The sequence below is a fragment of the Malus sylvestris genome, chromosome 4 (assembly GCF_916048215.2).
Source record: "Malus sylvestris chromosome 4, drMalSylv7.2, whole genome shotgun sequence".
NCBI lineage: Eukaryota > Viridiplantae > Streptophyta > Magnoliopsida > Rosales > Rosaceae > Malus > Malus sylvestris.
In genome coordinates, this window is record NC_062263.1 from 19,307,978 (window position 1) to 19,332,210 (window position 24,233).

Genomic DNA, 24,233 nt, shown 5'->3' on the forward strand with positions numbered 1-24,233 from the left:
TTTCGGGCATGCAAGATTTATCAATCAAAAGCCCTTGGTCTCAAGGCATAAAAAAAAGAACTTTATGTGGACTTAACCTATCCACGACAATCCTTGATAACAAGAAGTCCGACGTTACTTGGGGCGCAAGTAATCAGCCTATTTCTTAGTTTTACTTTTGTTTTATTATGATTGCCATAGAACGCCTGAGTATAGAATTAATTCTGATGGGAAGCCTCAAGGCCTATACCTAAGGCCCTACAAAGGCACTTATCTGGGTTTGTTTTGCTCTGCGGGCTCGGGTGATTAAAGTATAATAGTTGTAATACTTTTGCAACAATGAAACAACCACTATATGTTCAAGTACATGGTTAGTTTTGATTGCGAGCCTCAAGGTCTGCACCTAAGGCCCTACAAAGGCACCTTTCATAGCTAACTTGGTCTCTCGCGCATATACAATTAAACTAAACATCTATTTTACATCTGTCATGCTAAAGATGGCAGTGGCACGCTTGAACACCTAAAGTTAATTTTGATTATGAGCCTCAAGGCCTACACCTAAGGCCACACAAAGGCACAATTCAGAATTAACTTTGTCCTTCTCTTACAGCCCGCCAATAAGCAGAAGCCTGACAGACAATATTAACTGGCGCCAACCTCTTAGGAAGCTGTTGTGGATGCAAATTTTCTCCTCCTCAATCTTGGACGATTTTGCACCTACAAAACAACTAGCACCTTAGGTTAAGGCCAAAAGCCTCACGCGCCCACGATGAATGGGGGCGGCTTTGGCCGGAGAACCTCTGATGCCAAAGTTAGAATTTTAGAGAGAAATAGTGTTTAGAGTATTTGTGATTTTTTGTAAGAGAATTGGAATGATCTTTTGGTGAAAATGGGAATCTATTTATAGGGATAGGGTGGCCGGCCTAGCTAGGGTTTTTGTGTTTGATTTAGGTTTAATTAGCCCATTTATTTGGCTATTAAACATAAAATGAATGTTTTGGTGGTTTTTGGAATTAATTGGCTAGTTAATTAGGGTAATTAAAAAGGGAAAATAGTGGAAAAGGTGGAGAATAAGGTGGTTTACTTTTCTTGATGGGATTGGCCGGCCACTTTAGTAGTTTTAGGTTTGGATGAGTGTTTCAATTGATAATTAAGGGATTGATTAGGTAATTAATCCCTTAATTAGTCAATTATTATGATTTTAGGAAATATGAAAGGAATAAGTATATTATTTAGCTAATTGATTAGCTAAATAATGAAATGGGAAATATATGAATAAATTAGGTTTTAAGTTGATACTTATTTTAGACACTTTTGACTTGGTTGAGGGATAATTGCCTGCTGCTTGCGCGTAGGAATCCCGGTATGCCTCAAGGGTAGTTTTGTCTTCTTTTGTCAAAAATCCACGTGTCGTCTTGTGATTATTTTTGACTCCACAAATGCCCCCACACCTGTTGGGCTGCTTGTAGGAAAGGGCAACATGTGTAGAGATTTTCTTGCTTTAGGAAACTTAAGATTGCTTCCTATTTTGATGTTGATTCTCTCTGTAAATGGAAATTAAATCCTTCTAGGAAAGGGAAATAAATTTCTCTCAAAGCCTATTTAAGTCCACCTTAAGTGGGTTATTAAATCAACTTTAGAGAGCGATTTATTCTACCCAACAAGAGAGAGAAAGTTAGAGGATATTTGTTCCCCCTTCTTTAGCAATCTTCTATATCTTGCCCGTGCAAAGGACCGTCTTTCGTTGATTTCTTCGTCTTCTCCGTGCCGCACCGATGTAAGAAAAATTTAATTTTTCTTGCCTTCTTCTTGGATAGTGCTATTGCAAGGCAGCCGTCGGGGTGGTGTGGCATGTCGGTTGGCAGGGGCCAGGAATTTGCTCGGCATAGGTCGATGAGATGTCATGGCAGGGACCACTGCTTGGGCAGCTTGGCTTGGCTTGAGCCAAGGGCAGCTTGTACGGCTGGGGTCGCGGATTGTGACGTTGGGGCGCAGTGCTAGGCGAGCCGCATGGCTCATGTCCTTTGGGCTCTTGGACCTGACTCAGACTAGGCTGGCGATTGAGAGCAATGAGGAGATTGTGGATCTCATGGGCTACTGGAATGTTGGGTTGAACTCCTCTGCTGGGTACCACGAATGGCGTTGGCTACTTTAACTCTCTTCGTCAAGAGAAACGTGGGCTGCTCCCAAAATAAGAGGTGAATAGGATCAAGGCGGATGCATTGGTTAGTCCAATCACCGTTGTGGATCCTGCTGCAAGTGAAGGTGGGAAAAAGGATCTTCCCTGCCTGCTCAAGAGATGCCGGCTGAGAAAAAACCAAAGACTTCTTTCGCTGCTTATGCAAAGGATGAAAAGTTGATTGCTGCTTATAATCAAGTGATCCACTTCAAGAGAATCGTCGATAGGCTTGAACCCCAAGTGTTGGAACTTCAAGGTGTATTGAAGATCAACGAAAGTTTGAAGAAAGAAGTGGATGAGCTGCAGCGCGTCCATGTTGGTATTGGTGAAGTAGTTGGAGAAGTTGGTGCCCAGGCTGGAGCAGTTGGGGGTGATGCCGTTGCTAAGAGCTTCGCGGCTACTGAAGGTGTGGCGACCGAATAGTTGTGGGATGTCCAGGCTGCTAAAGTGTAGTCATCTAGGTAGCATTTAAGATTTTCTTTGTTTTTCCTTGTAGCTCTTTTTTTTGCTTGAACTTCTTCGGCCTTTGCTAGTTGTTTATAAACATGTTTTCCTTAGCTTTTCTTCATTTTTGCTTCTTTTGTTCATGCCCTAACCTTTAGACTTGATAGACCAGTGGCAAGCATGCTATTTTTTTATAAGCAGACAAGCTCGCGTAGCCTATGCAGCCATAGGTGTTGGTGTAGAACTTTGTAAAGTTGTTAGCCATTGGGTTGGCAGCCGGATGCCTTACTTACAGAAATAGACAAGTCCGCGTAACCACTAGGCTGTTAACCTTGACTTTCTCCAATTCTGTAGGTTGCGTATCAAGTATCACAACACTTTAGGACTTGGTGTAGGTTGTTCCGCGCTTGGCAGAGGTGAAGCTTATCGACTACGTAGCATGTCGGCAATGGATAAAACTTCGTATATGCGTGCTAGCTTGTTTAACCTTTCACAAGAATGTGCGGTTGTATAAGTCTAGTGCGGCTTTACTGCTCGAAGGGCAAGCCGTAGGCAGTTTTCCGGAATCCGTAGGCTACCTTAGTGCACTCGGTAGCAGCTTTAGGATTCCAGGGTAGCCATCCATTGGATGTACTGCGTAATGTGCCATCTCCGTCTCTAGGGCCCGATTCCACACGGATTAAGCCAAGAGACCCAAAATCCTTCAGTTAGCTAAGCCTTGAAAAAGACCATTGCGGTTACTTCTAGGGATCCCGGCGTAAGCCATCGTGCATCTAGTTATACTAGGGCAGCCCGACTCATCCACATTTGGATATTCAGAGTGTAGAGTTTATCCTCCCGTTCTTGGAGAGCTGACCCATGTGGGTGTCGGGGAATTGGTTTACCCTCTCGCGTTGGAGAGCAATTAGTTTACCCTCTAGCACTGGAGAGCATGGTTGGTCCCTCGAGGGGCGCAATTCCTGCGGTAAGTCCCTAAGAAGGGCGCGGTCTTCTTTTAAAGTGCAGGAGTGATCAGTTGTTGTAAGCATGCAGCCAAGCCAAGTCGTGATTACTTCTGAATTCCTCATTGAAAAACAAGTTAAACGAACGAGAACTTAGATGTAAGGTAAGAACTGCATAACAACTGGATAATCCTCGGCTGGTGAGGTAGTGCCCGTCGAGCTGCTTGAGTCTTCGGGCTTTGATGTAGCGAGAGGTCACACATGGTACTTCTTCAGATTGTAGGTGTTCCACTGTTTTTCAATCTTTTTGTCGTTTTATGGTGGCGAGGGTGTAATTGTCCTTGCCACCTACTCTGCTGATCTTGTACGGACTTTCCCAGATAGGATCCATATTTTTGGAGCATTTTCTGCTGGCAATGATGAAGCTTTTTTCTTACAACCAGATCTTCATGCTGGAACTACCGGATCTTGGCCCTTTTGTTGTAGCTGGAGAGGAGCTGATGCTGCCGGATCTTGCCACCTACTCTGCTGATCTTGTACGGACTTTCCTAGATGAGATCCATATTTTTGGAGCCTTTTCTGCTGGCAGTGATGAAGGTTTTTCTTATGACCAGATCTCCAGGCTGGAACTGCCGGATCTTGGCCCTTTTATTGTAGCTGGAGAAGAGCTGATGCTGGTAGGCTGCGATGCGAGTGATAGTCTGTTCGTGCCTCTTTTCTGCCAGATCTAAGCTTGTGGCCATCTCTTTTCGGTTGCTTGTCTTTTGGTTGTGTGATATGCCCATAGACATCCTTGGAGTTCGTCTGGCCATTTTCTTGTAGAGGTCGCACTTGGTGCGATGGCAAGTGCATTCACCCATGAGCAGTAGGTCTCGGGTTTGAGACTTGGGAGCAGCCTCTCCATAAATGGGGGTAAGGCTAGCCGACATTCACCTCTCCCAGACCCTGCGTAAAGCGGGAGCCTTGTGCACTGGGTACGACCTTTATTCGTGAAGTAGTCGGTTGCCACGATCGTCATGCCTTTGCCCCTAGTAGTCTGGCTGGTGATTAGCTAGGACTCGGAATGAATTGAAGCTTTTTCACCACCAAGTCTTTTGTCATTCGAAGGCCTGCTAGTGGGGCTTCGTACTCTGCTTCGTTGTTAGATGCTTTGAAGCTTAGAGTGATCGCCTGCTTGAGCATTGAAACGTCTGGGGTGGCAAGAACCACGGCTGCTCACGAGCCTTCGTAGTTGGATGCGCCGTCGACATGCAAAAGCCAGAAATCTCCACTGAGGGAGCAGGTGTGGCTAAAGTGTGCTCAGCTTCCTTCGGGGCGTTGTTGGACCTAGTTGTTGCGTTCGTAAAAAAATTTGCATCTGCCAGGGTCTACGCCTTTATCGTCGCTGGTTTGGATTCGGCGGAATAGTGCGTCATGATGATGACTGCTTGCGTTTGAAGGTAAAACTTAAGCTTTTGGGTTACAACAATTATCGCCAAAGTTAGCTTTTGAATTTTTAATAGCATCGAGGAGAGCTTTTGAACTGTAGAATACAGGTAACTGTAGAATACAGGTAGTCGGGCCCCCAGCTCTTCTCGCATGATGGTAGAGCTTATTGCTACTTTAGATACCGTCAAACATGCGAATAAGTCATCCGTTGCTTCTAGGGAGGTGATGTCGGGTACTTCTTCAAGTCCTTGAATGTGCATTGGCGAGCCTCATCCCAAAGTGCATGCTTCTCTACCAAAGCAAAAGAGTTTGCCAGAGTTAGATCTTCTTTCATGATCAATTTTCCGAATAGCGGGTGGTCTGCTGGAAGTCCTTTTTGGAATGCTGCTCTAGCTATCGAGTCGTTGCTTCCGACTATTTTTGCCTTTTCTACTTTGAACCTCATCTCATAGTCGTGAAACGACTCTTTTGGGTTCTTCTTGACGTCGAACAAATGGTCAGACTTCTTTTTGATCGAGCGATAGGATGAATATTCTTTGGTGAAAACCAAAGAAAGTTCGTAGAAATTTCGGACGGATTGTGGCGGCAGGGTGTAGAACCAATCTTGCGCCTCGCCTTGTAGAGTGGTGGCAAATATCTTGCACATGAGATCATCGTTGTTTCGATAAACGATCATTGTGTTTCGGTAGCGCTTTAAGTGTCTCTCCGGGTCTTCATCCCCTTTGAAAGATATGAAATGTGGCATGTTGAACTCGCGTGGAGGCTCTGCCTACTCGATCTCGTCGGTGAATGGTGACCTGCTTATGTTGGTCATGTTCCGTTGTAGTGCCTCGTCGGTGACCTCGTTGCGTTGGAAATCATGCAATCGCTTGGTCAAGAGTCTCTCTACTTCTTCCTGAATTTACCTTTGTTGGGGTAGCGGAGCTCTCGGCTGCCCTCAGCCATAACTTGCTGGTCTAGGCTGCTCTTCCATGTGTTTAACTCGTCTATGCCGCAGATGCAGTGCATGTGGTGCGTTTCTAGCAGGCGAGCGAGTTCTTCGCAGGCTGCTGGTTGAACTTGAGCTGGATTGAGTGACTGCTTCTCTCTGTCCGTCGTGCTGCCTATTCTGATGTGAGGTGAATGATGCTCCTTGTAGGCTTAGTCGCGAATGGACACTTTGCCCGGAAGGTTGCTCATGTTGACTATCGGAGTATGACCCCAACCGTGAATGTATGCTCATCCGTGAGCCTAGTCGAGAGTGCATGCTCCTTCGCGCGCTAAAACAGGAATGTACACTGCCCAAACGTTCGGCTCGTGGCTGGTCGAGTGGCTGCTTGCCGGGACACTGCTGGAAATGTCCGTCTGCCCTTGTCCTACTTCGGGATACCTCGTCCGGGGCACGTTGGATCCCGATGCGTTGCAAAAGTTGATTCACCAAAGTTGCGTGTTGTGCAAGGGCGCTCGTCAACTCTATGACTTGTCGAGACAAGTGTTGTTCGCCATTTGGATTGGAAGAGCTTGGAATGAATGCGCCTCCTTGGGCAGTGGAAGGGTGGTAGACTCCGGGAGCGAAATTTGAGTTGGGAAATGTCAAATCCGCGAAAAAATGTGGTGAGAATGCCCCCAGCTCGATGGTAGGTCCGGATGGTTGAGATAGTCTTGGGCTGCTTAGAAAGCCACGGGAGCAGGCTAGGCCACGAGAGCATGCTAGGTCGTGAGAGTGGGTTGCTCGACTAGGCCACGGGAGTGGGCTACTCGTCTGGAACAGGCTGGGTCACGAGAGCAGGCTGTTCGGCAGGAGCATGTTGGGCTGTGAGAGTGGGTTGCTCGACGGGAGCAGGCTGGGCCACGGGAGTGGGCTGCTCGACGGAAGCAGGCTGGACCACGGGAGTGGGCTGCTCGTCGGGAGCAGGCTGGGTCACGAGAGCAGGCTACTTGGCAGGAGCAGGCTGGGCCGCAAGAGCAGGTTACTTGCCGGGAGTAGGCTGGGCCGCAGGACCAGGTTGCTTGGCGGGAGCAGGCTGCTTAGTATGTGATGCATGCGAATGCGAGGCTTGGGCCCGGGCCCGTGCAAACTTGGATGGCACGACTTGGGCCGTGGTGAAGGCACCATGGACCTCGCCACGGGTGGCTACCTCGGTAGCCACCGTGGTGGTTCCCATGGTGGAAACTCGTGGTGGTGGTGCGGCTCCACTTATTGTCGCATTTAGCCTCACGGATCTCCGCAATCCCATTTCTTGAACATTAGAATTTTCACTTATGGAATTTTCTAAATTTCTACCCATTATATTTTGCTTATACGTTTTATCAAAGAACCTTTGCAAGTAAAAAATTCTAACAATAAGAACGTATGAAAAATATTCAAATGGACTAGAAAATAAAGAAAAAAACCTTTTTGTGCGAGAGTCTTCTACGAGTATGGATTTCAACTCTCAATGAAAGCACCAATTTGTGGATGCAAATTTTCTCTTCCTCGATTTTGGACAATTTTGCACCTACAAAACAACTAGCACCTTAGGTTAAGGCCAAAAGCCTCACGCGCCCACGATGAATGGGGGGGGCTTTGGCCGAAGAACGTCCGATGCCAAAGTTAGAATTTTAGAGAGAAATAGTGTTTAGAGTATTTGGGATTTTTTGTTAGAGAATTGGAATGATCTTTTGGTGAAAATGGGAATCTATTTATAGGGATAGGGGTGGCCGGCCTAGCTAGGGTTTTTGTGTTTGATTTAGGTTTAATTAGCCCATTTATTTGGCTATTAAACATAAAATGAATGTTTTGGTGGTTTTTGGAATTAATTGGCTAGTTAATTAGGGTAATTAAAAAAGCAAAATAGTGGAAAAGGTGGAGAATAAGATGGTTTACTTTTCTTGATGGGATTGGCCGGCCACTTTAGTAGTTTTAGGTTTGGATGGGTGTTTCAATTGATAATTAAGGGATTGATTAGGTAATTAATCCCTTAATTAGTCAATTATTATGATTTTAGGAAATATGAAAGGAATAAGTATATTATTTAGCTAATTGATTAGCTAAATAATGAAATGGGAAATATATGAATAAATTAGGTTTTAAGTTGATACCTAGTTTGGGCACTTTTGACTTGGTTGAGGGATAATTGCCTGCTGCTTGCACGTAGGAATCCCGGTATGCCTCAAGGGTAATTTTGTCTTCTTTTGTCAAAAATCCACGTGTCACCTTGTGATTATTTTTGGCTCCACAGCTGTGTGCTCGTAGGCCAGGAAACGTCCCCATCGAAAATTCCTCCAGATGAACAACCATATCGGTCATCAAATTAACATTTGATAATTTTCTTTTGACAGGAGATGCTCTTAACTATCTATGGCCCCCATTCAATTTTATTTTACAAGTCCTCATGTTTTTGTTTAATCTGTGCTTCGTAAAAGCTATTTTATTTCGTTTTCTTTTTTACCATAGTTTATGCTAAGTTAAATAGTGCTTAGGAAACTGTAAGATCCTGAGTGTTGGGTTGCTGGCTCAGGGGCCATATTTTTGGGTTCTTGGTGTTTCGGATTAGAATCTGACATCCGCAGCCGGGTAAAACCAACAACTCGTTTCTTTTTAGAATGTCATTTGGAAGCTGTAAAGATCAGTAAACTGGTAAAAATAATAAATAAGATGAAAGTTTTAGGCAGTGGAGGTTTTGGAAGAGTGTCGGAGCAGCTCTACAAGGGGCCCCCAACTTTTAATTATATATATTTCAGTTCTATATATTCAAAAAGATTTATATATATATATGTGCATATAACTAATTAAGTTATATATGCATATAACTATTTCTAAGTTATTTTTTGTTTTGGAGATTACTGGATTTTTTTATATACTTTCTTATATCTTGGTTAAAAAAATTCATTTCTTTGACATATACTTTTCTTAAAATTCTTCTATGTTTATTGTTCAGCAGACTATATTGTATTACAAAGTTGACTTTTATATTATATTTCGTACTCATACATGTACCACAAAGGAAAAAAAAAGGTTTTAAACACCCAAAAAAAAGGTCATGTACCTGAAAGGGCCTTAGTTTAATTTTCGCACACAGTCCTTGAAATCTTAGAGCTGCCCTTGGTTTTAGGATGGATACTAGTTAACTTAGATGGGGTGAATAGGTTCCAACTTAAAAATTCAATTTCAATTTCAATTCTTAAATTTTCACATCCACATCACATACGAAAATATTCTACACAGCAATAATGTGAACACAAGGTGTAGGATTTAATGAGGCAAAATCTATCATTAGAAAAATCTTCGTGCTTCCAAGTCAAGACAAACACTAAGAGAAATGAGTGCACAAAGACTTACAAAACTCAGGAACTAGACACACATACTAGTAGGTAGTTTTATCTCCACTCATTGCTACTTTACATCTCTTCAGCCTTCGAGTTGAAGAGGCAAGACACTAACGTGGCCATCACCTTCATCTCGAAGTTGCAGAATACTAATTAAGGCGATCATGCAGAATGTATGAAATAAATGATCTAATATCGACTGTAGTAGACCAACCGAGAAAAGCCCATGGACCATCTTTTGATTGATTTCAGTGATTAAAAACTAAATCTCTCTCTAAAATCACACGGCTATAAAACTGGTTTTCTTCTGGAAATTTCCTCCCTATGCTCACGGGCTGCTTATCAGAATTTTTTGCTCTCGATACATCTCGTACAACAACAGCAAAATAACAGAATTGGTCTGATCCATTAATCTTTCACCAAATCCAAAAACAATAGTTAAGTCCAAACTTAACCTAATCAGCCAGTTCGTAAACCTAAAACCCCAAACTAATTGTATTTGAACCAACCAAAACCGGCACTATATGAGTGCATTATGCATGACAAATTTACGTGAATGGATGTTTTTGAAATGCTTGTTATTTTTGTGATTGAGAGCATGAGAGACAAACTTGGAATTAAATAATTACAACTGAAAATATGAATTAGTCTAAGACATTATAAACTCATACACTTAGGAATTATCAAATTTACACCAACATAAGACACCCCATATTTCATTGAACCATGTTACCAAATTACTTTTTGTATTTGAAAAGAAGTAAACAACAGATCTAAATGGGTCTTAATTTGTATTACACAACTCTTACGTCAAAAATAGTTTTGAAGCGCACTCATCACTAGGCTGGAAAGAGGTGCTGCTACTTTAAGGTCAGGAAAAACTAGAAGCCCCCTCTAGAGAGGAAAGACATATACGTGTGTCCAGCCGACCTTATATGGAAGAATTCTTGTGAGGGCGGTGCTCAATATAGGCTGCCGGACATGAGAATTTCTCACTTGTGGCACCAATTAATTGATCTTGAGTTGACTCATAAAAGAGGTTGCAGATTCACATGGACATGACAGAAAATACATGTTCAAGAGGGCAACTTACCATTCAGTACCAACTTACCATTCCAAAATCATATTAGTTTGTTGAAATATTTTTAGATCGATGGGCTCAGGGAATCCTACTCTAACGATACCGATACTATCCTCAATTTTACCACCTGCCCAATCTGTCAGGTGTAAGGTTTTACCACAAAAGACTTCGGTATTAGTTGGAGTGGGGTATTATATTTAAACTCATTGGTTTTCCTTCCCATCACCGATGTGGGACTTTAACACTCCCCCTCATGTGTAACCCTATTTAGTGGTTCACATGTGAAAATCCATACATCGGCAATTGAAACTCAGAGGTTGGCTCCAATGGAGTCCAAACTTGTTTTCAATCTTTTTCAGGAAGTGACTCTTAGAACTCAGAGGCTGACCCTATGTTAAGAGTCCAAGCTTGTTTCAAAGCCCACACTTCCTATGACAAGCCTATGGCTTGTAAGTGCCCGTAACTAGGAGCTCTGATACCATGTTGAAATATTTTTAGATCGACGGACCCAGGGGGCTCAACTCTAACTACAACAATACTGTCTCCAACTTTACCATCTGCCAAATCCGTCAGGTGTGAGATTTTACCACAAAAAACCTCAGTATTAGTTAGAGTGGGATAATCAGATTTAAACCCATTGGTTTTCTTTCCCACCACTGATGTGGGACTTCAACATAGTTTTCAGTCAAATGATCCAAGTAAAGGTGAAAAAATTAGAACTCAGAGAACTGGATGGAGTGAGTAGAGAAAGAGACAGACAGGGGAAAACTGTTACTTCTATTGGTGTATATTACTTGGCTAGTATCGATATATTTACTTGGTAGCTTATATGAACTTTACTGCTAACAGATATTTATGGCTTGATATGTCCAATCAAATACATGGTCCATGCACCAAATCATATAACAACACAACAACAGTATGCGCTCAGTATTGTTGTACGCTGGGTTAAAAGTGATTTCCAAAGGCTCTCAGTAATTTAAAATCAGATGGCCACAAATTATATGTTGCACGCCACAACAATTAGGCTATGCAATCTTTGTAATGTTACGTAGTGTTACGCATAAAAATATCTCTCACAGAACACTTTGCTTTACATGTTTTGGTTATTCATGTCAAACATTAGAATCCTGGAAAATAATTTGAGTTTTTTAGAGGGAACTCAAAAGCTTTAGTTTGCAACAATGTAGTCATTTACACGCTTTATTTTTCTCCTTTTTCACTTTATTGTTTTTTTCTCCTTGATTCATCCTTATTTATGTTAAAGACTGAGGAACAAAAAGGAGGAATGTAAGAAAATAAAATTGTGAAAATCACTCCTTTCAGCAATGGTGTTGAAGGGCAGATAATTCTGGTGTTTCAATGCACAATTTTAGTGGCGTTGCCTCCGCTTGTGATTAGTAGCAACTAAGAGGAAAGAGAGAAAAAGAAAAAAAAAATCCATAATGCTTACTTGTGATTGGTAGGAGCTATAGCCATATCGTGTCATGGGTGGATGATAGATGGTGATAAACATAATCTCCCACCAAATTTAAATTCAAAACCTTCAGCTTCAAAGCTGTTGCAGCTGGAAGCACAGCATTGTGAGACTCGTTCCAAAGCCGATCCTCATCCTGTGAAGAATCGAGTTTTAATTTTGTGAATCTATTTTATGTAATTATCTAGTAATTATCAGGTTGTTTAAAAGAGTTCTATTGTGGTTAAAACTCTTTCTTTGTAAATTCATCGAGCAAAATCATACCTTTTAACTTCTATCTTGGAATTAGAGTATTTGAAAGAGTATCATATGGAATTTAGAGCATCTTCCCTAAAGAAGCTCCTAACTAGTATTCAGGAACAGGAAGGGTTTCCAATCACGCCCACATACTATATATCCCTCCTCCTAAACCCTATTTCACGCCCGAGCACGCGTAATAACACTAGTACAAAAATCAATTTGCGTGATGGAGCAAATTTCGTCGTGCAAAGTGTGTTTGCGCGACGCTAAACACAAAACATCGCGCAAATGGCTTTTGCACAACGGAACTTTGCGCGACGAAGGTGGTGTCGCTCAAAACAGTTTTGCGTAACGCTAGCCTTCGTCGCACAAAGTTTCGTTGCACAAAAGCCATTTGCACGACGCTCTTGTGCGTCGCGCAAGATTTTGGCCCCAAAGGAAGGATCTTTACCACTTTTTTCCTAACTTTGAGCGACGCAGGTGGGCCTTCGTCGCGCAAAACTGCTTTGCGCGACGCAGATGGGCAGTCATTGCCTAAAACAGCTTTGCGCGACGCCAGCATTCGTCACACAAAGCAGTTTTGTGCAATGACTGCCCATCTGCGTCTCGCAAAGCAGTTTTGACGTCGAAGACCCACCCGCGTCGCGCAAAGTGAAACCAGAAATTATTGTCCTTCTGTCATTTATTCTAACACAAGTCAAAAGCCAGAACAAAATAGGGAAAAATACAGACATCCCAACTCTCTCCCTCACCTGCAGACCTCCATAGCCACCCTGATCACCCTCATCACTCCAATTCTAACACTTCACTCAAAACTGAGAAAACCCAATTGCCAGAAGAACCATTAAAACGTACCAAAGGTGAGAGCTTTCTTTCCCCCACAATTTTGCTACTTTTCAAATTTTCATTTATTTTTTTATGACTTCTTTTTCTTTTGATTTAGTGTATTTGTTTGGTTTTTTTTTTAGATAAGACTCGAGGAACATGTAGAAATTGAAAGCTTTGAATTTTATTTTCCGTTGTAAAAATGAATCTTTCCTCGTTGATGGCTTTTAGAATGAAATGGAATTGTAAACTATGTAACAGAGATAGGCTTTCTAATTTAAATATCTTGATGATACAAGGAGGTAGAAGTGGGCATGAGCCTACACACGCTGGATTTGTGGGGGATGGAGTGCTAACTGCAGTTATTTGCGGGGACCTTTTTGCCTCACCACAAGTTGATTCAATTCTATTAGTATGGTCTCCTGCAATTTATAACTTTAATTGGAAGGGAACCAAACCCTATTGATTTATGTACAATTGTTACATGAGGAGACTCTGATCTGATATAATTGTATAATTTATAGGGCATCCGAGCTATGACTGGTATAATTTGAAGGAGCATTATGAAAGATCATCGGGTTTTTGAACTCTTTCAGGTTGTCTTCTTATTGTCAAGGTATAATTTCTACTTTGTCTTGAAGTTTCTTTGTTGGGTTATCCTTTGTATGGTCGAGATGCTAAATGATAGCTGTGGCACAAGTTTTGGAGCATTCTGAAAGACCATTGCTGGTAAAAAGGAAAATTCCACCTTAATTCATATTAAATTATGGAATTGCTTTAGCTATAACAGAGACATGAGTGTTGCAACATAGTTACCACTGCTATTGCTGACTTCGACATCAATCTGTGCAAGTCAGGCAGTGAATTCAGTTAAGATTTTTGTGGATTTAAAGGAGTTTTTATGCTATAACTATTAATTAATTAATTAAAATAAAAAAATAAACAGAAACCTTTGCAATTTTAACATAGGGTAAAGCTTGCATACAAATGTGAAAAACAATTAGAGAAATCTGATCAAACCTAAGAAAATAATTAGTCCAAAAAAACACAAATGCCATTAATTTGAAGGAGTTCAAACCCTATGATGATAAGAAAAATATGAGAAAATAAGTAAAGTGACACACAACATTTTATAAGTTAATTATAATAACAATCGACGATCTAACGGTCGGATTGTCGATTGTTATAATATTCGAGTGGCGGACCTTAACAAATTTATACTCAAACATTGGAATTCTGTCAATCAGGTGTCAAATATGGAATCAGGGCATCCAAATTAACCTAGAATGGGTAGGTCAGGTCTCGACCAACTCGCTGCCGCCATGCGGTGGTTTCTGACGACCGAAAACCTACCTTTTCGACTAACTTCAAATTCTACGAAATTTTTTAGGAAGATAGATCTCAACAAGAGGAACAAGTTTTATACCTGTCATGAAGTCGAAAAAGGGACGGAAGATGGTCGATTTCACCAATAAAGCCGGCGGGTGTCTAAAGCTTCCTGACGTCGATTTGTCGCCTATGATGGTCCAACGGGGTCAAGGCTGGTCGAGATTTACTCCTAGGATGATGGGATACAAAACCCAAGTAGTGGTGTCGGCTTTCGCTTTGCTGATTCACTAGCAAAATGAAAAGGGTGGCTGGAGCACCATTGGTTTTCATCAGGTTTTGTGGCCTCGCACCGCCACGTACAGAGGTTAATCAAGGTGGTTCTTACTGGATTTTGTAGAGGGGAGTGAGAGCTTCAAGAAGGTGGTGGTGGCATCAAAAAATTCCACCGGAAAATGAGAGGTCGCGGGGATGGATAGATGGGAAGAGGAGGGGTACACTTTTTTTTTTCTCCTGATTGGCTCTCTCTCTCTCTCTCTCCCTCTATTTTCTGATTGGTCCTTAGTTCCTTTAATTTGATTAGTCACTTGTCCTTGTAGCTGATTGGTGCCCTTAAACTTGTACCTGATTGGGTCGGCATTCACCTTTGATTGGTTACCATTCGCACATAGTGGGAGTTTTAATTAATTTAAAAACTATAGTTTAGTAAAATGACTTCAAATGTCTGTAACTATACCGTTATAATCCGAACTCGCAAACGTCTTTCGCCAATACGTTCGTACCGTTGAGTGCTTCGAGGATACGGTAAAAGAATAAGTCCTACGCCTCCCTAACCAATGATCAACAATTGTCAAAATCTTTGCCTCTAGGTTCATTTTCATAAAATCACTATTTTAAAATTTATAAAACTTAAAATTAGGGACGGGTTGTCACATGAATCCTTAATGCTTACAAACAACTAGAACTAAAGTATGCCGAGCATTTCTCCAAATTCACGAATTGGCCCGACCCTTCAGCATATTTTTGGAGTACACCATTAACATTTAACGCCTCTGTTTCCGTAGCTTGACAAAATAGCACCAATTCATCCGCAAGGAATACATGAGAAAGAGGCTTGGCAACATGGCTAACAGTCATGCCCCGAATGCACCCCACCTTTTCTTCATTTTGTAGTAGGGCAAAGAGACCTTCGGCACAAGGATCCCCTTTGCGAACTGCTCTACATGGTGTGATGTTCCCTGAAGCTTCCCCATTTACCACCACACTAAAAAAGACAGTTTGTACACACTCCATCACCCACTGAAAAAAAATCCCATCAAATCCCAATTTATGCAACATATCATTCAAAAACAGCCACTCAACACAATAATAAGCCTTAGCCATATCTAGTTTCAATGTCACGAAATTGATCTCGTCTTCATTCCCTTGCTTCAAAGAGTGAAGCAATTCATGAACCACCGGTATATTATCTGAAATTTGTCTCCCTGCCATAAACGCTGACTGATTCAGACTAATTACCTTAGGGATCTCTTTTGAAATAATCTTATGCACCATATTACATAAAGATATTGGCCGAAATTGGGACATTTTCCTTAGATTGGCCTTTGGAATAAGCACAAATTTGTATGATTTAACTCTTTTAGCATTCGGCCAGTTTGAAAGAAATTTTTAACCATGCCTAGCACCACACCACCCACCGTTTCCCAATGATGATGAAAAAACCCGGCATTAAACCCATCTGGACCTGGTGATTTTGTTGGGTGTATTTGATAGATAGCATGCTCAATCTCCGCATTGGTCACTGGAGCAATCAATAGATTATTTTCCAACCCTCCCACCCTACTCAGCACACATGGTATAATTTCCATAAAATTAGATGCCCTGGCCATAGTGAACTAAGATTGAAAGTATTGAACTGCAATACCTTGAATACTCATCCAGTCTGTACAACAATTTTCTTCCTCATTCTCTAACCCTCAGATAGTATTTTGCAGCCTCCGTTTCATAGTTTAAGCATGAAAAAATCTCATATTTTTATCACCTTCCTTCAACCACTACACTCTAGACATCGTAAGCCAATAGGTTTCTTCGTTTTTAATTGCCTTTGTAAGCTCCGCTTCCATCTCCCGAATCCGTAGACCATTAAAAAAGGGTTGCTGATAAGCAATTCGAAGCTCCTCCTTCAAACAACAAATTTCCTTTTGTTCATATGCGCCACATTAATAAACCACGTTTGACCTTTCTCAAATTAGTCACCAACATATGGGGAGGAGACCTACCATGAACACTCCCCTACCCCTGTCACACCACTTCACTACACTGTTCATCCTAGTTCCATCGCGGATCATACATAAATTGTCTCTTCCTCTTGGGTTGTACCACCTCCGTCAAAAGAATTAGCATCACATGGTCAGACCCTTCCAGCACCACATGTTTTACAAAAGAATTTGGATAACAATTCACCCATTCATTTGTAGCTAGTGCCTGGTTAATTCTCTCTTGAATAAACAATTACAAGCCGCCACTTATAATGGCGAACCACACCTTCAATCAAAACTTCAATAAAAAAATCTCCATATTTAACCAACACCACATCTTTTGCATCTTTCCAAAATACACACATACTAATTACAATTCCCCTAGGTTCAATATCATGCATACACGCCATTTCGAGCCTACTAACGGTATCTTCTACTTTGATTCTTAGTTTCCATTAGAGCCACTACCTCAGGGGAGTGAAGCTGATTCTGCTCCAGGAGATCGTCAACTGTCAGGTCCCACCCGATACCTTGACAGTTCCAACATAGGATATTCATTGCGATCGCAGAGACCCCTCGTAGGTGGCCTTCGCTTGATCCTTCCCAGACCTTGGATTCTTCTTCACACGAGACAAACCTTCCTCAACAATCACCACATGCTCATCATCATTCTCACGGCTCCTCTTAGCTTTGCCTCTCGTAACCGCCTTAATTATGGGTAACAGGTTAAAAGGGTCATAGTCCTGAGACAACAACCAATTCCCTACACCCGAACCCACCACATCCATCTCTGCCAATGTAGTCGATTGGCCCTCTTGCTCCATCACCACGAGAATGTTCAAATCTATGACATGGCTAGGCTGAACAACCTCACTCCTCCCTCCCTCAACCATACCCTCTTATGGATGATCCTCCAACACTATCGGCCCCGCCTCAGGTGCTATGACAACCTCGGGTCCAATAAGCCCCGCATCAAATGCCCTCTCACACGTCAACCTTTGCTGCTCCCTTTCCTCCGCCTTCCGAGCTTGAAGTTCTTGTTGAATTACCCCAGCACCGTAAAATTGCCGCCTCCAAGATGAGGAAGAAGCCGACCCATTGCTCCCTTTTGCTCCCATATGCATCTCACCCAACCTTGACCTCACATGCTGACCTCTTCTCGCTAGCCAATTTCCCCGTAAATCAAACTCCGTATCAAATCCCTTAAACGCATACATAGCCTCCACATCCTCTGTCGATGCCCTCTCTCCAAGAGTTTTCTCCTTACACCACCGAGTAACATGCCCCATTTTTCCACAAATAAGACAATTATTAAGCAACCCCTCATAAAGAAAATCAATCCATATCTTTCCATCATCTGGGAACTCTACAATCGCTCCCCGCATAAGAGGCTCTCGAACATCAAAGGAAATCTTCACCTGTAGAAATCTTCCAATGTAGTCTCGACCATCATCTTTGCCCGCCTTGATAACTGTACCAATCAAACCACCAATTGCAAATGTTACAGCCTCCATTGTAAAAGAGGCACATTATGTAGTTGCACCCACATTGTAGCAAGGACAAGAAGCTTCGCTCACCTAGCATGGTGAGCACCATCTACAACCAATACCAAGTCATCTTGAAATAACCATGGTTTGTCCGCCTCTAGAACCCTGCTCATATCCAGACGTCCAACAAAGCGAGCCATAAACAGAGCCCCACCCAAGGCCCTAATCGAGACTCCCTCATTCCCTCCCCATAGACTAGTAAATTGATCAATAAAACCATTCTCATTGACAGCCTTAGTCGACAACACCTCCGTCACCATACTGTGATGGAAGCCCAGCAAGGCAGGCACCCTCAGTATCCTTCTTCTCAATTTTGATTCCACCCCTCTCCTTCTCTAACAATGATAAATTGGACCCAAACTTTCTTGCCAACAACTCCATATTCTGTCTCGCTCCCCTCTCCATTGCTCCCTAGTATCAGTGGATCCCTCCAGCAATATCCCACCATGAATCCTACAACAACACACCAATCTCGAACTGCCTACGTGATACGTGACTCCAGCACCGCCACACAACCGTAAGTCCCCACACGATACCACTACTATCAGTCGAAACATCATAGAAAACTATGAGCATCACCACTCTTTCCCACGCTAAACCCCTATGAAACCCTAGCACACCCTGCACCGTCGTGCAACCGTAACCCTTTTCACAAGAAAACCCTAAACCCTTACACTACCATCATATTAATGACAGTTGCAATTTTTACATGGTATAAGTACCTTTTTATATGTTATACGTTAAAATGCAAATAAAGAAAAACCTGAAACAAATGTGTACAAAAAGTGATGAGACAAATATGTACCACAGTAATTATCTATAAATTTAGTATTTTGCAAAACTCGATTTTTTAGTAACTAATCTCATCTTAGTTCCCAAATCCGAGTTTCACTAATCCAAAGTTGTTAGAATCTAGATTTCTACAACAATATCTTACACAATTATCTCTTCTCAAAATTTGAAATATTTTTATTCCTAAACCATTCAGCACTACTTCCTACTATCTTTGAGTCTGTAATATTTCTTGAGAAGAGGTTTTCTTAAAAAAAATAAAATAAAATACTTGTTTTCCTTCTTCTCGTCTTCCTCAATTTTCCTCCGCCTTGCATTCTCTCCACGTTTCTTTGCCACACTCCTTCTTTGTCTCCACCAAAAATTGTAGAATAAACCGCCATGGCAAAAACCCCGACAAAAACAGCTGCGAAAGAAACACTGAAATCCTCAGAGAAAACCCCCACAAAACCCCCTAAAGTTGATGAAGAACACGATGATTTCCTAAAACTTTCACTCTCAACGGGCCACAATCCACCAACGCCTACAAACCCCCACTAGCCTCCTCCACTTACAAACTTCCACCAGCCTCCTCTCTTGGTAACAACACCATCACAACCCTTGTCTCTCTTTGCACAAGCCGTCCCACAAGCGCCACCGCCGCCACTTATCCAATATCATCTCTCACATCTCCCACACAACCCTCCTCCCGCCTCCCACCACGAAACCTCCGGCCCATCCCGCCCTACCCGTGCCAGAAGATCCCCTGTCCAAACCCTCAAGCAAGGCAAGACAGAAGACATTCCAGCTCCATTCCCTTGGGCCACAACGAAACGTGCCATGGTCCACAACCTCGATTATCTCCTCTCCAATGGCATGAACACGATCAACGGCCTCATGCAGTGCAAGAAATGCAACCAAAGCTACGAAATCCAGTACGATTTGCGCCAAAAATTCATGGAAATTGCGGGCTACGTATCGAAACACAAATGCGACATGCATGACAGGGCACTAGCTGATTGGATGAATCCCACCTTACCCAATTGCAAGTTTTGTGATCAGAACAACTGTATGAAGCCAGTGATTTCGAAGAAGCGTTCGATCAATTGGTTGTTTTTGTTGCTGGGGCAAATGCTTGGGTGCTGCAAGCTTTCTGAGTTGAAGTATTTTTGTAAGCACACAAAGAATCACAGGACCGGCGCTAAAGATCGAGTCTTGTATCTCACTTATTTGGGACTTTGCAAACAGCTTGATCCCTATGGACCCTTTGAGATTTAAGATTTGTGGGCAGCAATTAATTAGCTTTTTAATTGAGTTTATGGTTTTTATTTAATTTTTAAGATTATGCAACTCTGTTATTGGTGGGATTTTGGTTGCTTGATTTGTAAGCTTTTGTTTGATATCTTCAAGTATTGGTTTTTAGCTTTTATTTGTGTTCACAACGTGCTCGATTTTATGTTTCAACTAGCCTTTCATTCATAAGCCAAAAAGGAGAAGCATGAATAGGAAAAAATTGCAATACTTCTATTTTGTCAATTAATTGGGTTTCTCATGACAAAATTGCAATGAGATATGTAGACATCTAACGAAAAGTGTTATACGTGGAAGCCCAAACACTGAAAGATGAAGGCTGTGAAAGTTGCAAAGCAGAGTAAGTATTATTACTCTACATATGTGCACACAGTGGTCTTTATTTCTCAGCACAATATTACCACTTGGTGTGTCCATATATGTATATACAACAATAAATTTGCAATAGGGTGGAGAAATAAATTATTTTTAAACTTGACATCTACATGATTCGAACTTAACATCTTTTACTTACAAGTGAAAACTAGACCGTAATAATAGATGACATGTTATAACGATTTATACACACCAATTACAAATGAGTTTCTCTACGTGAGAGCAAGAGAGCTACGCCTGAACCTAGAGATGAAAGAAAAATAGGGAGAGTATATACACTATACTTTGTACTCCTATTGTTTTTTTTTTTTTTTTGAACAAATGATATTATCTATATTAGGGGGGGTCTTAGCCTCACAATGAGCTAGCAATAATGTGGTTCAAATTCGTCTTTGGCGAAAATCGAATCTAAGACCTCTCAGTTATAAGTGAAGAGGAATATCACTATACCGCAATACTAAATGGATGTACTCCTATTTTTTTAAATGATGAAATGAACTATTTATGCTGCAAGGACGGCCGTAGGTACTCTCGTTTAACCTAGTAAATATTGTATTCTATTTATTTTGGTCTCTGTCATATTTAGTCTATGTTACAAACTTGGAACATATATTTATTTCACATAGTATAATATACTATTTTATAACTTTATCAGATGGCCAGAATACTCCTTTTGTATTCAAATAGGAATACATAACACTATCTTATTTGCTCTACATGAATAGAAACCAGATACAAATGACTTGGCAGAAAAGCTAACAAGAATCGACCAACATTTATACGTTTCAAGTAGTTCCAATGTGTAAAGAATGATTTTCCTTCATTACTGAGTGATTTATGTTAGAGGTCGCACTTGGTGCGATGGCAAGTGCCTTCGCCTATGAGCGGTAGGTCTCGGGTTCGAGACTTGGGAGCAGCCTCTCCATAAAATGGGGGTAAGGCTAGCCGACATTTACCTCTCCCAGACCCTGCGTAAAGCGGGAGCCTTGTGCACTGGGTACGACCTTTTTACTGAGTGATTTATGTTACAAATTATACAATTATAATCAACTATATATGGATACAAAATCAATACAAACTATAGGCGTGAACCAAAACAAAAAGGTGGAACGGATTGGATTCTAAATAATCTGCAGCTCTCGGAAACATCTATGAAAAAAATCGGATTCTAAATAATTTCTTAAGAAAACATCATCTAGTCCTTATATAAATATCATATAGCAGGGATTGGTCTTTCATTCATAACCGAAGAGGAAGAGAAGCATGAATAGTAGGGCAATGACATATCAAAAGTTTTCACCGGCAGCCTTTGTGGTTTTGCTCTGTCTGGGGTTTGCCTCATGTTCCACATTTACCTATGTTTGTACCACACTTGACCAATCCCGAAACTACTGAGCACCAGTCAACATTATACCATCAAGGACCCAGAAGAGTTTCCCTCCAACCAGGAGGCCAATCACAGCGCGACACATGTCGACATCAGAAGCCAATCATAGCGCGACACGTGTCGACATTAGAAACCAATCACAACACGACATTTGTCAATGTCATAATGAAACTAGAAACTCTCTTCTATAAATAGAGATTCTCTCACAATATTTCCTAATGTCATTTGTACTAAATCATTCACTAGTACTCACTAAAGGAGAGCTTGAACCTATGTACTTGTGTAAACCATTCATAATTAATGAGAACTCCTCTACTCCGTGGACGTAGCCAATCTGGATGAACCACATACATCTTGTGTTTGCTTCCCTGTCTCTACCCATTTGCATACTTATCCACACTAGCGACCGGAGCAATCTAGCGAAGGTCACAAACTTGACACTTTCTGTTGTACCAAAGTCCTCGCTGATTTTGTGCATCAAGATTTGGCGCCGTCTGTGGGAACGACACTTATTCCCACTCTCTTCAGCTTTGCCAAGCTGGTTTCCACCATTCGTACACTCTCTTTTGACCAGGCATCCCTTTCCAACATGAAGAGCGAAGGAAGCCACATCACACAGAATGACACCCCTCTTGCACCTAATGCGAAGCAATGAAGGAAAGAGGGTTGCTCTTCAAGCTAAATTCGATGAGCTAGAAGCTCAGAACAACAAGATAGCAATGAAGAATGAGGTCCTCCAGGAACAGTATGAGAAGCTCTTTGAGACATTCCACAAAACTAGGCGTACTCAAACACGCGAGCTCGTTGCCCCTGTGGACATCAACCATCATCTGGGTGCCCCCCAACACGGAGGGTCACCTCCCTTTGACATAGGTATCCCTGATGAGGAGCGAGCTAATCATCAAAACATTGATCAACATGAGACTTCTCTTAACCCAGATGCTTCGACCCGAAGTAGAAGAAATGGAGGAAGACCCCTCCTTACAGAAAGGTTGGAAGGATCGAAAGTTGTTTATCGTGACTGCCGAGACTTCCTAAAGCAACTTCCAGAGAATCCCCTCCACATATGCTCTAAGATTAATGACCCAAGGGTTTCTGAAAGACTCGGTCCCCTCCCACGACCCAGGCCAGCTGCCAATCTAGGGAAGGAACATGAAGGTACGGGGGACTCTGAGGTATTTTGACAGACTCACCCTAAAAGTCAGTAGAGCAAGTCCAAGAAAAAACCACACGCCTATACTCAAACTTTCCTACTTCCAAAAGGCGATGGAAACTTACGAAAAAAAATTTCAGTGGTACATAACTCCACTCATGACCCCCTTGTCCTACAACTCTTTGAGGAAGTAAACAAGTTGAAGGCTGAACGTCAGGCTGAGATACCTGACTGAAACTAACCCAGGCCTGGCCCTCTCACAAGAAGGATCCTCGACACCCCCTTCAAGTGAAGACAAAACAAAAGCTTGGTTTACAACTCTATACTGGAATAGAGGACCCAATTGAACATCTTAACCTCTTTGAGTCCACCATGGCATATCGGATGCACACCGACGAAGAGCGATGTCTTTTTTTCCCCTCCACCTTCTCTGGCGGAGCTCTAAACTGGTATTGCCGTCTTCCACCTGAGACAGTAGACTCATTTGAGGAATTGAGGAAACTGTTTGTCTCTCAACACATCTTCCAGATCGATCACTTGCATTCTGCAAATGACTTGTATACTATTCGCCAGAAGCCGGACGAGTCACTACGAGAGTATGCCGGTCGCTTCAGCCATGAGTATTATCGCTGCGCTGAGGCAGATGATAAGACCGCCCTCAAGGCCTTCACGGCAGGCCTACGTTATTGTTTCTTCAAGTACATGATCAATGCCAACACTTGGAAGACTTACTCTGAGGTGAAGGCACAGGCTTACAACCACGCCTCTACTAAAGCAAGGACATACCAAGGGAACCCCCATATGGTTAACCCCTATCAACAAATGGGAAGTGGAAGTCAAGTTTTACCAAGTGGAAGTCAAGTTCTACCAAGTGGAAGTCAAGTTCTACCAAATTCTGACATGATACATAGTTGGTTATGGGGTACTTTACTTTTCCTTCCGAAGAAAACCTGTCAAGAAGCACACCTCAATTTTGCCTTAGTGGCAACTTATATGTACTTAAAACATTATTTAGATTAGTTGCATAATCATCTACTATACTTACCTCAGGTATACTTAAAGGAGATGTATTAGACGGCACTGTGGAGCTTAAGAGAGGGGGCAACGTACTAATAAGCTTGGCAAGACTCTGCCATGGTTGGGCATTACTTGGTCCAACAGCAGATGGCTGCTGGTCATCGATATTCTCGGCAAGGACTAGTCGAAGATTAATACTATTCGCAG

At 42.0% G+C, this 24,233-nt stretch overlaps 1 protein-coding gene and 1 long non-coding RNA gene across 2 annotated transcripts; both read left to right on the plus strand.

Moving 5' to 3' along the window:
* The first annotated feature begins 910 nt into the window (after positions 1–910).
* On the plus strand, positions 911–8,338 carry LOC126620182 (uncharacterized). The gene is made up of 2 exons (XR_007622269.1): positions 911–1,042; positions 7,796–8,338. It is a non-coding gene; the product is annotated as an uncharacterized LOC126620182 (long non-coding RNA).
* Positions 8,339–19,185: 10,847 nt separating this feature from the next.
* LOC126618174 (uncharacterized) lies at positions 19,186–20,198 on the plus strand. Its single transcript, XM_050286257.1, has 2 exons — positions 19,186–19,263; positions 19,345–20,198. Exons 1-2 carry the CDS (start codon positions 19,186–19,188, stop codon positions 20,059–20,061), a joined length of 795 nt encoding a protein of 264 aa, XP_050142214.1. The 3' UTR covers positions 20,062–20,198.
* The last annotated feature ends 4,035 nt before the right edge of the window (positions 20,199–24,233 follow it).